This window comes from Pyrgilauda ruficollis, unplaced genomic scaffold (genome assembly GCF_017590135.1).
Source record: "Pyrgilauda ruficollis isolate IOZ18807 unplaced genomic scaffold, ASM1759013v1 scaffold96, whole genome shotgun sequence".
NCBI lineage: Eukaryota > Metazoa > Chordata > Aves > Passeriformes > Passeridae > Pyrgilauda > Pyrgilauda ruficollis.
In genome coordinates, this window is record NW_024531710.1 from 177,823 (window position 1) to 194,048 (window position 16,226).

A 16,226-nucleotide genomic window follows, 5' to 3' on the forward strand; every position below is an offset into this window, starting at 1 on the left:
ATGCCCACCATGACGCCCTGGTGCCGCGGCCGCCCCACGATGGAGGGGAAGACGGCGCGGGGCGCGTCGTCGCCCGCGAAGCCCGCCTTGCACATCCCCGAGCCGTTGTCCACCACCAGGGCAGCGATCTCCTCGTCCGCCATCCCGCCCGGCCTGCGGGCAGAGCGACAGCGGGCTGGCACTCCCTGCCCACGGGGAAGGGCAGGGATGCAGCAGGGAGGGTGGGAATTGAGCCCTGAGGAGTCTGCAGGGCAAGGCAGGGAGATGAAAGATCTCTTTATGCCCTCAAACACATCTAGAAATAAATGCAGTCCCTGGGGGACAGCACAGGGCTGTGGGAGGTGTTCCCATCCATGACAGGGGGTGGGAATGAAAACATCCTTGAGGTTCTTCCAACTCAAAATGTTCTGAGATTCCCAGTCCTTTCCCAGGGATATGAGGGGACCCCCCTACACAGCCCCCCACCAGCACAGACATGAGGGAATTAAGGTCCCCATCCCCCTTCCCTGCCAGAGCCCACACACCCCAAACCCACCCAGCCCAAGGGCCTGAACACACACGGGGGAATCCCTAATTCCACCCCAATGGCTGCAGCAGCGGATCCCAACCTTCCCTGACAGCCCAGACAGACAAAGGGGAATCCCAAATCCTGAACAGACATGAGGGGAACCCCCAGCTCTGCCTAAGGGCCCAAACAGGCATGAGGGGGAGCCCTAACCTTGCCCTGAGAGGCTAAACACACATTGCGGGACCCCTAACTCTGCCCTAAAAGGCCAAACAGACATTGGGGGACCCCTAACCCTGTCCTAAGGGCCCAAATAGACATTGGGGGACCCTTAACTCTCCCTAGGGGCCCGAATGGACACGGAGGGGGCTCTAAGCCCCGTCTGAGGGCCTAAGCAGACATGAAGGGACCCTAACCACTTCCCCGAGAGATACACACCTAAATTCCCCCCCAAAAGCCCAAACACACATAGAGAAGCCTCTAAATCCCCCTGAGAAATCCTTAACCCCACGCTGAAGACCCAAAGGGACACAGGAAACCCCTCTAAACCCACCCTCACAGCTCGAACAGACACAACGCGACCCTAACCCCCTCTCCGAGGGACCCCTAAGCCACGCCTCAAAGCCCAAACACACACGGGGGGTACCCCTAAACACCATCCCCGATGTCCCGCCCGGCTCCGGGCGTCCCCAGATGCCCGCTCACCCTCACGCACTCCCTCAGCCCCCGGCGGCTCCTCCTCCGCGACTGCCAGGCCCGCGCGCCGCGCGCACAATTTATACCACCCGGAACCGGAAGCCTGCTGGCATCGCGCTCTCTGATTGGCTGTCGCTTTCCCTCCCTCCCCGTGGGCCGTTCCCGGAAGCGGTGAGGGCGGTGAGGGCGCTTCCGGCCGGGCGAGGAAGGGGCGGGAGGGGGGAAGGAGGAAGGGAAAGGAAAGGAAGGGAAAGGAAAGGAAGGAAGGGGGGAAGCCCCGGTGCTGAGGGCGGGGGGGGGGCGGTTCGGGCCCCTCGGTATTTCCGCCTGAGGGGAGGGTCGGAGCCCTCGGTCATTCCCGCGGTAAAACGGGCATTAATTAATTAGTTAGTTAATTAATTAATTAATTCCCGGCCCTCGGTGCGGGTTTAGCCCTTGCAGGCGGTTCCCGAGCGCTGCTTCCCAAGGGAGCCGGGTAAAATCGGGAGTTAAAGGGGGAGGGCTCGCCCAGGCGAGTAAAACCCCGCCGCCGGTGGGGAAACTCGGTCCGGGCCCTCCGGCCTGCGGGAAGGGGCTCAAACAACGGGGAGAGACCGTGAAAGTGAGGGGGGGACACCAAAAATGAGCCTGAAAGTGAGGGAGGGACAGGAAAAGTGGCCCTAAAAGCGAAGGAGGGATGCCAAAAGTGATGGGGGGAGACCCCGAAAGTGAGGGAGAGATACAAAAAGTGACCCAGAAAGTAAAGGAGGGACACCAAAAGTGACCCTGAATGTGAGGGAGGGACACAAAAAATGGGAGTGACACCAAAAATGACCCTAAAAGTAAGGCAGAGACACAAAAAACTGGGGAAAGACACCAAAAGTGATCCTAAAAGCAAGAGGGGGATGCCAAAAGTGGTGGGGGGAGACCCTAAAAGTGAGGCAGGGACACCTGAAAGTGAGGGAAGGACACAAAAACCAGGGAGGAGACACAAAAAGTGACAGGGGGGAGACTCTGGGAGTGAGGGAGAGACACTAAAAGTCATGGGGGAACCCTCAAAGTGAGGGAGGGACACGAAAAATGACCCTGAAAGTGAGGGAGGAACACAAAAAGTGACAGAAAGGAGACCTGAAAGTGAGGCAGGGACACAAAAAGTGGGGAACAGACACAAAAAGTCACCCTGAATGTGAGAGAGGGACACAAAAATCAGGAGAGAGACAACAAAAGTGACAGAGGGGAGACCCTGGAAGTGAGGGAGAGACACAAAAAGTGAGGCAGGGACAGAAAAAGTGAGGGAGAGACACCAAAAATGACCCTGGAAGTAAGGAAGGGACACAAAAAGTGAGGCAGGGTTGCCAAAAGTGACTCTGAATATGAGGGAGAGACACAAAAAGTGGGGGAGAGAAGCCAAAAATGACAGAGGGGAGACTCTGAAAGTGAGGGAGGGACGCCAAAAGTGACCCTAAAAGTGAAGGAGGGACACAAAAGGTGACCCTGAAAGTGAGGGAGGGACACAAAAAGTGAGAGATGCCAAAAATGACAGGGGGAGACGCCAAAAGTGAGGGAGGGACACAAAAACCTGGGGAAAGACACCAAAAATGACCCTGGAAGTGAGGCAGGGGCACAAAAAGAGACCGTGAAAGTGAGGCAGGGACACAAAAAGTGACCCTGAAAGTAAGGAAAGGACACAGAAAGTGAGGGAGAAACACTAAAAGTGACCCTAAAAGTGAGGCAGGGCCACAAAAAGTGAGGGGGTGACACCAAAAATGACCCTAAAAGTGAGGGGGGGACACCAAAAGTGACCCTGAAAGTAAGGGAGGGACACAAAAATCTGGGGAAAGACACCAAAAATGACCCTGGAAGTGAGGCAGGGACACAAAAAGTGACCCTGAAAGTGAGGCAGGGATACAAAAAGAGAGAGAGGGACACCAAAAGTGACCCTGAAAGTGAAGCAGGGCCATGAAAGGTGACCCAAAAGGTCCAATCCTTTTTTCCCCCCCAAAATCCCTTTATTTTTCCCCCAGAGTGCCAGCAGGGAGGTGCCAGGAGCTCAGGGGATGGTTGGGCTGGATTTTTCCTTTGTTCCCCTGAGCTGGGTGTGCTGTGAAACCCCCCAAACCCCAAATTTGGTCACTTTTTCCCCAAGCAGGACAATTTGGGGGACACAAAGTGCAAATTTGGTGGCTTTTTCCAGAGTTTGTCCCCAGCTCTGCTCCCAGCCTGGGGCTGCTCTGCTGGGCTCCATCTCTGTCTGCCTGGGGAAAATAATGCCAAAAACGATTTATTTCTTTATTTAAAGGATTTTTTTAATTTTTATTTTTAATTTTTTTTTTATTCCCTTGGTTTTATTTTTAATTTATTTTTATTTATTTTAAATGGTTTTCAATTTCTTTTTTATATATTTTTAAATTTATTTCTATTTATTTTTTATTCATTCATTTATTTTTTATTATTTATTTATTTTATTTATTTTTTTTTCTGTGAGGTGGCAGGGGTTTAACCATGGAGTGAGAGCACAGAAGAATTTAGGGATAGCCTCTCCTGCCAAATCCCTGCCTGGCATGGGCATAAAATATTTGTATATATCCATATCTGTAGTGTAAGCCTGGCCAGCCCCTCCGGGCTGCCTCCTTCCCGGCCGCGCTCCAGCCGCCGCAGCCCATGGCTGACCTTGGCGCAGCTCCTTCGGCAGCGCGGGGAGCCCGTCCCGCACAAAGCCCTGGGGCGCGGTGCCTCTGGGGCAGAGCAGAGCTGCACAACGCGCTGCAACGCCGCACCCGCGGCTGTGACGCGCCGAGCTGATTGTTTCACGGTCTCCTGCGCAGGAAAGAGCCCCGGCTCTGCTCCGTCCATCCCCTCCCTTCCTGGGGAAGAGATGAAAGCAGCAGCGCCGGCCGCTCTGCCTCAGCCGCGTTTGTCTCCCCGGCAGATCCTGCGCGGCTCCCGCCGGGGCCGCCAGCCATGCGCACGGCGGGATGAAGCTGCAGGCGGTGGTGGAGCAGCTGCAGAAGCAGCAGCAGCAGCAGCAGCAGCAGCCGCCGGCGGTGCCCATGGATTGCCGGGAGCGCCGCCGGGAGCCGCAGGTGCCGTTCCCGACACCGCCGCCCTTCCCCGGCCAGCCCCGCGCCGGGCGCGCCCCGGGGGTGTCACCCGCTGTGCCCCCGGGGGTGTCACCCTCCGTCCCCGCGGGCAGAGCCCCCGCCGTAGCCAGCCGGCCCTTGGAGCAGAGCAGCGGGAACTCTGAGGACGAGGAGGAGGATGAGGAGGAGGAGGATGAAGAGGAGGATGAAGAAGACGGCGCTGAGCTGGAGGACGGCTCCGGGGTGGCCGGCCAGCAGAGCTGCTCTGCCCTGCCCTATTTCCGCGCTCCCAAAGGTGCCCATGGCAAGCCCAGAGGGGGATCTGCCGCCAGCCCCGTGCCAGGCGCGGGGCACCCGCGGGGCACCCAGCAGGGCAGGGAGGAGCAGGGCACAGACCCTGCCCAGCGCTGCGCAGCCCTGGCGGGGCGCCCCGGCTGGCGCCTGGACGAGCAGCTCAAACAGGTCAGTGCTGGCGTTCCCTGCTCCCAAAACCTCCATTTGCCTTCCTCAGGAGTGCTCCAGCAGGCTGTGCTCCCCTGCTGGGCTCCCTTCTCTGAGGAGATCCCACCAGAAGTTGGCTTTGTGGGTTTCCCTGCTCTGTGAGAGCCTTTGTGGGGTGGGATTTTGGGAAAAACCTGGTGGTTTGCAGATTTTAGGTGCAGGCAGCTCCCTGCTGATGCCTCACTGGAGTTACTTTTGTCAGACCTCAGGGATCTTGGAATTGTGGATTTTTGAGTGCAGGAGGATGTGACCTGATATTGGGAGTCAGAGCACTTTATGCTCCCTGTGTGGGAAGGGAAGGGAAAAGGGAAGGAAAGGAGGAAGGGAAAAGGAAAGGAGGAAGAGAAAAGGAAAGGCGAAAGGAAATGGAAGAGGAAAAAGAAAAGGAGAAAGGGAAAAGGAAAGGAAAGGAGAGAGAAAATGAAAGGGGAGAGAAAAGGAAGTAAGGAGCCAGCTCACTGCTGCCTTGTGGGAGGTTAATTCCACCTTTGAGTGAAGAATTGCTGCTCTTTGCAGCTGAGAGCCAGGGGATGGTGGAGTGATTTCCTTTGTTGCCAGTGGGATTTCAGTGGTCACTGGGGTCTGTCCCTGCAGGGCAGGTGGGTGTTCCCTCCCCAGCTCCTCAGGGAGCAGCCCTGGGCTGTAAAACCCCCACTGGCTGCTGGTGTTTCTCCCAGGGGCTGGGCCCAGGAGAGGGAGTTGCTCAGATGAGGTGGGTTTGTCACTCAGGGGCCATTGCCTCAGAATTTACTGGATGGGAGTGGTGACGACTTCCTCTTGCAGGGCTCTGGGTGGGGAAAAGCAGGCAGGGCTCAGGTTTTACAGGATCTCTTTAAAAAGCCAAATAAGCTCAGCCTAGTCCAGGGCTGGTTTTGATCCTTGCTCAGCTGCTGCTTCTCCCTCCTGTTGGCAGAGCCCTGCAGATCTCACTGCTCGTTCTGGCCAGGCAGTGGCCATGAAACCAGCCAGGGCTTGTGTGGAAGAGGGGAAAAAAATGGAATAAAACATCATTCCTGGGTTGGCACAATGTGCTTTGGCCCATTCCTGCAATTTGGGAGGCCACTTCAATCCAGGAGACCAAAGTGCCCAGGAAAAACTCCAATAAAACCACTTTTGCTGCTGGGAAGGGCAGGAGTGGGAGGAATCCATGGATACCAGGTTCAGGAGTGAGTTATAAAGGAATAGCAGGGACAGCTCTGGAGAACAGTGAGAAAAGGTGTCAGGAAAAGGACAGGTCCCCCTGTTGTCCCAAGGTTTTTGGAGGTGGAGTGGTTTGGATCTGTGGCTGGGGTCCAAGTGGAGCTGCTGATTCCCAGTTCAGAGCTGGGGAATAAAACCAGGGGCAGGAAAGGGAGAGAATTGTGTGGGGAGCTCTGGGCTGACCACTTCATTCTTTGGAATCTTTAATATCCAGGCATTTTTTTAAAATATGAGCTTTTCCCTTTGCTTTCTCTATTTAATGGGAAGAAATCCAGGATGAAACAGATTCTCCAGTTTGTTTCCAAAATGATTCCTGAATTAGGCTTTTATTTTTCAGCTTCTTTTACCAGTCTTATGTCCTGCTCCTGGAGCATTCCTAGGATGCAGAATGCTCTTGGAAATGGTGGGAAAAGTCACTTCCTTCCCTCAAGGCTTGCTTGTTCTTTTGAAAGCTTTGGGGCAAAGAATCCCTTGGAATTGTGAGGCTGGGATTACCCAGAGAAATCTGGGATCCACCAGGAAAAGGAAGCCACTTCTGTCCCATCCCAGGAAATCATTGTAGGGCAAGGCTGTGGGCAAAAGCTTATGGGAATGAGCTGAATTTTGGGAATTTTGTCAGCACAGGGAGTGCAGGAGCTGATCCAGGAGAAGGAATTGCTGGGGGGTTGCTCTGTTTGCTCCTCCAATCCTGTGGAACACCCTGAAATCCATCCCAGCTCCTGGGAAAAGGTCTGGTTTGGGGGGAAAATGAGGGTTTATTCCAGGGCTGGCAGTGTTGGGTTTGGTGGGTGCTCATGTTGTTTGGGAATGTCTGTTCCTGGGAAAGCTGAGCAGGGAAAACCAGGAGCACAGATTGGTGCTGCTTCCTCAGCTCCAGCAGGAATGTGAGAAGAAATCCCAGATTTCTAGGCCCTAAATCCCAGATTTCCAGGCCCCAGCTTGGAAATCAGGAATGTGAGAATGAAGAAATGCCAGATTTCCAACTTGGAAATCAGGAATGTGAGAAGAAATCCCAAATTTCCAGGCCCCAAATCCCAGATTTCCAGACCCCAGCTTGGAAATGAGGAACATGAGAATAAATAAATCCCAAATTTCCAGACTCTAGCTTGGAAATTAGGTATGTGAGAATGAAGAAATCCCAGTTTTCCAGACCCCAAATCCCAGATTTCCAGGTTCCAGCTTGAAAATAGTGAATGTGGGAGGAAATCCCAAATTTCCAGCTTGGAAATCAGGAATGTGAGACCAAAGAAATCCCAGATTTCCAGGCCTTGGGCTGGAAATCAGGAATGTGAGAATAAATCCCAAATTTGCAGGCTCCAGCTTGGAAATCAGGAATGTGAGACCAAAGAAATCCCAGATTTCCAGGCCTTGGGCTGGAAATCAGGAATGTGAGAATAAATCCCAAATTTCCAGGCTCCAGCTTGGAAATGAGGAATGTGAGAATGGATAAATCCCAAATTTCCAGCTTGGCAGTGAGAACTCTGGGAATAAATAAACCCATCTTTCCAGGCCTTGCCTTTTCCATGGAGCAGGGCTCCCTGGCAGGGCTTTGTGCCCAGGATTTTGGGGATTCCTCCCAGAAATGCTACAAAAGCCTGAGCTGAACCTTCCCAGGGTCAGGCTGTTCATGAAGAAAATCAGCTTCAAATCCTTCCTGAGCCTTTGCTGCAGGCCCTGGGAACGAGGGGCTGGGATTCCAGCACCTGAAAAATGTGCCTGGACTGCTCAGGAGAGAGCAGTCCTTAATCCAGGAGGGGGAAAGGGGAATTTCCCAGCTGGGTTTGTGCTCTGGGGGTTTTTCAGGGTTGGATTTGTTCAGGATATATTCAGGTCCTGGTCTTTTCCCTTTTTATGGTGAGGTGGGAGGAGATTCCTCATTCTCAGCTGCTTTTTCTTCTGCTGTAGGGACAGGTTTGGATTGTCCCTGTGCTGCTGCTCCTGAAAATCCCTGGGAAGGGAAAAGGAAAAGAGGGCGGGAGGAAGGGAGGAAGGAAGGGAGGAAGGGAGGAAGGGAGGAAGGAAGGGAGGAAGGGAGGAAGGGAGGAAGGAAGGAAGGAAGGAAGGGAGGGAGGAAGGAGGGAAGGAAGGAAGGAAGGAAGGAAGGAAGGAAGGAAGGAAGGAAGGAAGGAAGGAAGGAAGGAAGGAAATTCAGAGGAAAGGAAAATGGAAGTTCAGAGGATTCCCCAAGTAAAGGAAAGGAAAATGGAAATGGAGATGATTCCCAGCTCCTCCCCTGCAGAAGCCCATAGGTGAGTTAGGATTCTGAGGCAGGAAAAGGAGGCAGACAAATCATTGTAGGATTCATTCAGTGCCACATTTATTTGTGGGGCTGGTGGCAGCTTGTCTCCCCAGTGGCAGCTCCCAGGGGTTCAGGCTGCACACAGGAGCTGCCAGCAGCTGCAATGTTTTATTCCCTTGCACTTGTGGTTTTCTCACTCTGGGGTCACTCAGTGACTCTGGACTGGCACTGGGGATCCCTCTTCTTACCCCAAATCAATCCTGGGCTGATTCCTCTGAGTCTTTCGGGACAGGAGGAATTCAGAGAGCCCAGCTTTTCCTCGAGGATGGAGCAGCAGGTTCCTGTTTGCTCGTGAGAACACGTGAAAGGAACTGAATTAAAAAAAAAGCAATTAATGGTTAAACCTCAGCCCTTCCCTTCCCCATCCTCCCTGCCATTCCTGAAATCACTCGGATGTTTTCAGGGGCTGCCTTTGAAGCTGGGGGCTGCTGAATTGAGCTCTGTTATTAGCAAGGCTGGGTTCCCATTGCAGGGAGCTGCTGTGGGCAGTAATTACCCCTTGGCTCTCCCTGCCTGAGAACTTGCAGCTCGGGGCAGCAGCCCTGATCTTATCAGCGTTTGTTCTACAACAGTTTTCTTTCTCAGAGCATCTGTTTCACTTCCTAAGGCTTAACTCTGCCCACAAAAGGAATTTCTGTGGATTCTCTGATAATCCTGAAATTGCTGCTCCAGTCCCTTTTCATTGACTCAACCCACGGGGCAGGGGAGCCCTCATCCCCAGGTGGGGATTTCAGCAGATTCCTGGCCTAAAAAAACCTCTGTAAAACCCCAGTAAAACGTCTGCAAAGTGAGGAGGTGCAGCCTGAGCTGGGTTTCCCAGAGGAGTTTTGATTCCTCTGCTCTGGAAGGTTTTGGTCCTGAAAGGAATGGGAAGTGTTGTCACCTCGGCAGCGCAGGGGTTAACTCCAGCCTGGGGCTGGCAGCCAGAGTTGCTGTGGCCACCTGAGCTGGGCTCTGCTCAGATATTCCAGTGCTGGGGAGGGATCCCAAAATGAGCTCCTGGAATTGCTGCTGCAGCTTGCAGGGGGCAGCTGGGGGTGCTGCGGTGGCGCCTGAGGTGGGGGTGACACGGGGGGGGCTCTGCTGGCCCAGGGAAGGATCTGGTGGCACAGGGAGGCCTCTGTGGTGGCACAAAGGGGGCTCTGGTGGCACAGGGAGAACTCTCATGGCCCCTGAGGTGTCAGTGGCACAAGGAGGGCTGTGGTGGCTCCTTGAGGTGTCAGTGCCACAGGAAGAGCCCTGGTGGCCCAGGGAGGACTCTGGTGGCCCCCAAGGTGTCAGTGGCATAGAGAGGGCTGTGGCGGCACAGAGAAGTCTCTGGTGGCACGGGGGAGTGCTGTGGTGGCCCCTGAGGTGTTGGTGACACAGAGAGGGCTCTCTGAGGTGTCAGTGGCACAGAGGGGGCTCTGGTGGCCCTCAAGGTGTTGGTGGCACAGGGAAGGCTGTTGTGGCACAGGGAAGGCTCTGGTGGCAGAGGGACACCTCTGGTGGCCTTCGAGATGTCAGTGGCTCAGGGATGGCTCTGGTGGCAGAAGAAGGGCTGTGGTGGCCCCTGAGGTGTTGGTGGCCCTGGGAGGGCTGCATTTATTTGTGGGGCTGGTGGCAGCTTGTCTCCCCAGTGGCAGCTCCCAGGGGTTCAGGCTGCACACAGGAGCTGCCAGCAGCTGCAATGTTTTATTCCCTTGCACTTGTGGTTTTCTCACTCTGGGGTCACTCAGTGACTCTGGACTGGCACTGGGGATCCCTCTTCTTACCCCAAATCAATCCTGGGCTGATTCCTCTGAGTCTTTCGGGACAGGAGGAATTCAGAGAGCCCAGCTTTTCCTCGAGGATGGAGCAGCAGGTTCCTGTTTGCTCGTGAGAACACGTGAAAGGAACTGAATTAAAAAAAAAGCAATTAATGGTTAAACCTCAGCCCTTCCCTTCCCCATCCTCCCTGCCATTCCTGAAATCACTCGGATGTTTTCAGGGGCTGCCTTTGAAGCTGGGGGCTGCTGAATTGAGCTCTGTTATTAGCAAGGCTGGGTTCCCATTGCAGGGAGCTGCTGTGGGCAGTAATTACCCCTTGGCTCTCCCTGCCTGAGAACTTGCAGCTCGGGGCAGCAGCCCTGATCTTATCAGCGTTTGTTCTACAACAGTTTTCTTTCTCAGAGCATCTGTTTCACTTCCTAAGGCTTAACTCTGCCCACAAAAGGAATTTCTGTGGATTCTCTGATAATCCTGAAATTGCTGCCCCAGTCCCTTTTCATTGACTCAACCCACGGGGCAGGGGAGCCCTCATCCCCAGGTGGGGATTTCAGCAGATTCCTGGCCTAAAAAAACCTCTGTAAAACCCCAGTAAAACGTCTGCAAAGTGAGGAGGTGCAGCCTGAGCTGGGTTTCCCAGAGGAGTTTTGATTCCTCTGCTCTGGAAGGTTTTGGTCCTGAAAGGAATGGGAAGTGTTGTCACCTCGGCAGCGCAGGGGTTAACTCCAGCCTGGGGCTGGCAGCCAGAGTTGCTGTGGCCACCTGAGCTGGGCTCTGCTCAGATATTCCAGTGCTGGGGAGGGATCCCAAAATGAGCTCCTGGAATTGCTGCTGCAGCTTGCAGGGGGCAGCTGGGGGTGCTGCGGTGGCGCCTGAGGTGGGGGTGACACGGGGGGGGCTCTGCTGGCCCAGGGAAGGATCTGGTGGCACAGGGAGGCCTCTGTGGTGGCACAAAGGGGGCTCTGGTGGCACAGGGAGAACTCTCATGGCCCCTGAGGTGTCAGTGGCACAAGGAGGGCTCTGGTGGCCCCCAAGGTGTCAGTGGCATAGAGAGGGCTGTGGCGGCACAGGGAAGTCTCTGGTGGCACGGGGGAGTGCTGTGGTGGCCCCTGAGGTGTTGGTGACACAGAGAGGGCTCTCTGAGGTGTCAGTGGCACAGAGGGGGCTCTGGTGGCCCTCAAGGTGTTGGTGGCACAGGGAAGGCTGTTGTGGCACAGGGAAGGCTCTGGTGGCAGAGGGACACCTCTGGTGGCCTTCGAGATGTCAGTGGCTCAGGGATGGCTCTGGTGGCAGAAGAAGGGCTGTGGTGGCCCCTGAGGTGTTGGTGGCCCTGGGAGGGCTGTGGTGGCCCAGGCCCTTCCGTGGCACAGGGAGAACTCTCATGGCCCCTGAGGTGTCAGTGGCACAAGGAGGGCTGTGGTGGCTCCTTGAGGTGTCAGTGCCACAGGAAGAGCCCTGGTGGCCCAGGGAGGACTCTGGTGGCCCCCAAGGTGTCAGTGGCATAGAGAGGGCTGTGGCGGCACAGAGAAGTCTCTGGTGGCACGGGGGAGTGCTGTGGTGGCCCCTGAGGTGTTGGTGGCACAGGGAGGGGTGTTGTGGCACAGGGAAGGCTCTGGTGGCAGAGGGACACCTCTGGTGGCCTTCGAGATGTCAGTGGCTCAGGGATGGCTCTGGTGGCAGAAGAAGGGCTGTGGTGGCCCCTGAGGTGTTGGTGGCCCTGGGAGGGCTGTGGTGGCCCAGGCCCTTCCGGAGCTGCCGTGATGCCCTCTGGGGTTCGTTGTCCTCTCGTGCCCTCCCTGCAGAGGGGCAGTTTGTGTGCCCAGCAGCCGTGGCAGGGAGCTGGTGCCACGCTCCCTCTCCGGGTGCCAGGCTCCCTGGCTGGCAGCAGGCTTTGGTGGTGATTGCCCTGGCCTGCAGGGAATGAATCCCTGCTGGGTTTTGGGGCTGCAGCCCTGGCAGGGTGGGAGGAAATGTTCCCTCAGGGCCTGAGCTGAGCCCTGGGAAAGGGCCGGGTGAGTTCCATCCTTTCATTCAGCTTCCCATGGATGAATTCAGCTTTCCAAGGATGAATTCCATGGATGAATTCAGCTTTCCATGATTTAATTCAGCTTCCCATGGATAAATTCAGCTTTCCATGGATTCATTCAGCTCTCCATGGATGAATTCAGCTTCTCATGGATGAACTCGGCTTTCCATGGGTGAGCTCGGCTTCCAAGGGTGAATTCCATCATTTAATTCAGCTTCCCATGGATGAATTCCATGTTTTAATTCAGTTTCCCATGGATGAATTCAGCTTTCTAGGATGAATTCAGCTTTCCAAGATAAATTCCATGGTTTAATTCACCTTTCCATGGTTAAATTCAGCTTCCTATGGATAAATTCATGGATAAATGAATTCCCATGGATAATTCCATGGATGAATTCAGCTTCCCATGGATGGATTCAGCTTTCCATGGGTGAGTTTAGCTTCCCATGGGTGAGTTCAGCTCTCCATGGATTCATTCAGCTCTCCATGGATGAATTCAGCTTTATTCCCAGCTGCCATTCCATGCTCTGCCCCCCAAACCAGCCGTGCTCCATCCCCACCCTCCCTGTGGAGCCTCTCCGTGTCCCCTGGCAGTGGGAAATGTCCCCAAACCCCCCAGAGCAGCAGGAGGAGGTGCAGCAGCTGCCCAGCTCAGGTGACAGCAGGTGACAGCCATCCCTGCTGCTCTGCTGGCCATATGGCCAAAGCCTGGTGCCTTCAGCTGCCCTAAGCTCCTTTGCCCTGGAGGTGCCCCTGACATCCCAGGGTGGAGCTGTGGAAAATGGGATGGATTTTTTCTGCTTATCCTCTGCCATTCTGGTCTAATCACCCTGTTTTTATTATTTCCTAGAGAGATCAAGCCAAATGTGTTCTGTTTGACTTTTCCAGAGTCTTTAAAAGTTTTATTCCTGGGAATTCCCAAGTTCAAACCTGCTGGCAGGAGGGAATTGCCTCCTTTAACCCCTTTCCGTTCTCATCCCTGCCCTCAAATGGAGTGGAATAAGCTCTCAGCATGACCAGAATTCCCTCTGGAAGCAAGTTCTGCCTCTGGATTTATATCCCAGGGAAGGGAGCAGCCAAAGGAGAGGGTCAGAAAGCTGAACCTGCACAAATCCCTGAGCCTTGGAGTGTGCAAGGTCCAGGCTGGGAAATCCCTGCTGCCTCCTTTTCCTGCCACTCTGATTCTGCTCCATGGGTTTGATCCCAGTGAACAGTTTTAGGAGCAGCTGGATGCATAATTAGCCAAAAATCTGTGGATTTAATCTCTGCTGGAGAGAGAGAGAGAGAGAGGCAGGCTGAGGGAGAAAGGACATTGGGATGGATCCTCCCCTGAGCAAAGCCAGCCTAGAGAGGGCTGGGAATTGATCCTGTGCCACAAACAGCTGACACAACAGAAGTGGCAATAATCCCCCATTAAAGATCTCTCACTTGATGGGGCTCGCTGGGTAATTGACTTTCCAGCAGCAATTAGTGGCTCAAACCCAATCAGCAGGCATTAGGGAGCTGTGCACGAGCTGTTCGTCTTCCTCATTCCATGTCAGCCTCACAGCCAAATGATGCTGGGATTTTGGGGTGCTGCAGCACGTCCAGAATTCCCAAGGGGTGCTTTTGGAGTGCTGGGACCTTTTCTCTCCCTGTGTTTGTCCAGGTAGATTTGGCTCTTCCCTTTTCCAGCGTGTGCTGGACTGGGGTTTCACAGAGTGAGTTGGTGTTCTCAGGATGCCTGGATTTATTTCAGGATCATCCTGGCCTTCCATACCACCTGCAGGTCCTGGTTTATTTGAGGTGCTGGAGCACCTTCACAATTCCCAGGGGATACTTTTGGGGGTTTTGCACCTTTTCTCTCCATGTGTTTGTCCAGGTGGATTTTGCTCTTCTCCTTTTTCCAGCACGCGCTGGACCGGGACTCTACAGAGTTGTTCTCAGAATTCCTGGATTTATTTCAGGATCATCCCGGCCTTCCATCCAGCTGGAGCTGCTGGTTTATTTCAGAATTCCGAATTTATTTCTCCAGAATTCCCAGGGGGTCCTTTTGGGGTTTCTGTGTTTGTCCCAGCTGGATTTGGCTCTTGCCTTTTCCAGACTTCATAAAGTCCCTGGACCAGGACGTTACAGAGTTGATGTTCTCAGGATGCCTGGATTTATTTCAGGATCATCCTGGCCTTCCATACCACCTGCAGGTCCTGGTTTATTTGAGGTGCTGGAGCACCTCAGAGGTTCCTTTGGGAGTTTGGCACCTTTTCTCCCTGTGTGTTTGTCTGGATAGATTTTGATCTTCTTTCCCTTTTCCAGCGCAGAAGTTTTCATTTTTTCAGTCTTCAGGTTGTTGTTTATTTTTTCTCTTATCAACAATTCAGCACACCCTCTATATACCAAACTTAGTGTGCAAAAAAAGCACCAAAAAATCACAAAACACACAAGTTGAGACTCTTTTAAAACTATTTTGTTTAATTAACTCTTAAACCCTTTTTACCAATAGCTAATTATATGTGTGCTTACCCAACACCTGCATTTCAGCACTTTCTAACCAATCAAACACTGTAGAAAATGGAGTCAATGAAGAACAAGGAGATCAAACAGCACCCAAAATCCTCCATCTTGTCTTCTACCTCCATTCTGAAAACCCAAAACTCTTAAGTTTTTTCACCCTATAATAAACTGGGTGTATAATAAAAGAATATAATTAAATAATTATATATATTAGATGTATTATAATATATATCTCACATATACTATATAGTTGTGTGTCAAATATTTATAATATATATATTATGTATTATAGATAATATATATAATTAAATTATATAATTTATTAAATAATAAAATATATATTTATTTCACATGTTCATAGATTCCAATTCATCCTGGAGCTTAGAAGCTTTCTCCATAAAGGAAGATTAAAAGCAGTGTTCTCCTAGGGATCAAACCTCAGAACAGAGAGAGAAATATTCCCTATACCTCGAATTCCAGCACCAGGAAATTGGGACAAAGCCACAGATGCCCTCCTCACCTTTCTCACCACCTCAGGCTAAACCAGCAGCTGCTTTTCTATGTGTTTGTGCCTAAAAATCTTAAAAATCCTGGAGCCTTTCCCTCCATCCTGAGCTGTTTTTGTTTCCCCAGAACGGCGGCGTGAGCTGGAGCGACGACAGCGACGGCGGCCGGGGAAGGGAGATCTCCAGGGACTTTGCCAAGGTCTGTCTGGGAAACTGGGGACATTTGGGGATGTCTTGGTTTGGAAAGACTGCTTGGAGATGGCAAATAGAACACATTTTGTTTGGCAATCCAGGACAGGGGAACTTGGGGAATCCTCCCCTGGTCCATGGCAGAGCCCTCCCTGCAGGGAATTTATAGGAAAACTGCTTTGTCCTGCAGCTTGGGGCTGGTTTGTTGGCTTGTATTGGGTTAAAATATTTAATTCTTACTAAAATAAGAATGAACAACCAGACTTCGAATATTTAAAAATTTTAATCCAGTTTTTCTCCAGCTGGGAGAAGAATATTCTCCCTCTGGAATGCTGGATTTGAATGCTTGTGGATTTGAATGTGTCACAGCAGCTGGAGAGGTTCAGTTTGAACTAAGGCAGCTCTGCTCTCCCAGAGCTTCCCAGGAATGCAGCCCCAAAAAGTCCCTCTCTTTTGGGATACACTGCCTAGGCAACTTCATTTTAATGATTTGGATGTTTCAAGCCCAAATTATAAAGAATAAATATTAATAAATATTTCTATTTTATAAATATTTAGATTTCATAAAATATTATTATTTATATAAATGAACATTTATAATCTATAAATATTTATATATTATAAAACATTTCTATTTAAAATATTGATATTTATAGCAATATACTATAAAATTTCTAATTTATAAATATTTATTATATAATATAAATATAAAACACTTAATAAAAATATAAATAATAAATGAAAAATTTATTCCCACAGCAAATCAATCCTGGGCTGGTTTCTGGCATTTCTGAAGGCTTTTGGTTTATTCCAGCTCTGGGGATCTTTTCCAGCTCTGGGAATCTATTCCAGTTCTGGGCATCTATTTCATTTTCATTTTTGTTTTTCACCTCTGGGGATCCATTCTGTTTCTGGGGATCCATTCCATTTCTGAGGATCTTTTTAATTTTCATTTTTCTTTTGCAGCTCTGGGGATCCATCCCAGCTCTGGGAATCCATCCCATTTCTG

The 16,226-nt window shown here is 52.1% G+C and overlaps 2 protein-coding genes across 4 annotated transcripts in view; one reads left to right on the forward strand and one right to left on the reverse strand.

The window, feature by feature from the left end:
- The window catches only part of LOC121365545 (actin, cytoplasmic type 5), a 2,997-nt gene extending 1,712 nt beyond the window's left edge, over positions 1-1,285 (reverse strand). The window contains exons 1-2 of one of the 3 annotated variants that reach the window (XM_041489835.1): positions 1,211-1,285; positions 1-153 (exon numbers count right to left, since the gene is read on the reverse strand). The exon at positions 1-153 is cut by the window's left edge and continues 844 nt beyond it. In XM_041489835.1, the coding sequence (XP_041345769.1) occupies positions 1-143 (143 nt within the window). In that variant the 5' untranslated portion in view covers positions 144-153; positions 1,211-1,285. Of the gene's footprint in view, positions 245-1,210 lie in introns of all 3 variants that reach the window. The other 2 variants (XM_041489836.1, XM_041489837.1) reach the window with 2 other exon arrangements.
- Positions 1,286-4,105: 2,820 nt separating this feature from the next.
- Positions 4,106-16,226, forward strand: part of ARID3B (AT-rich interaction domain 3B) — a 31,411-nt gene continuing 19,290 nt past the window's right edge. The window contains exons 1-2 of the mRNA XM_041489756.1: positions 4,106-4,722; positions 15,156-15,227. Coding sequence (XP_041345690.1) covers positions 4,156-4,722; positions 15,156-15,227 — 639 coding nt within the window. The 5' untranslated portion in view covers positions 4,106-4,155. The remainder of the gene's footprint in view (positions 4,723-15,155; positions 15,228-16,226) is intronic.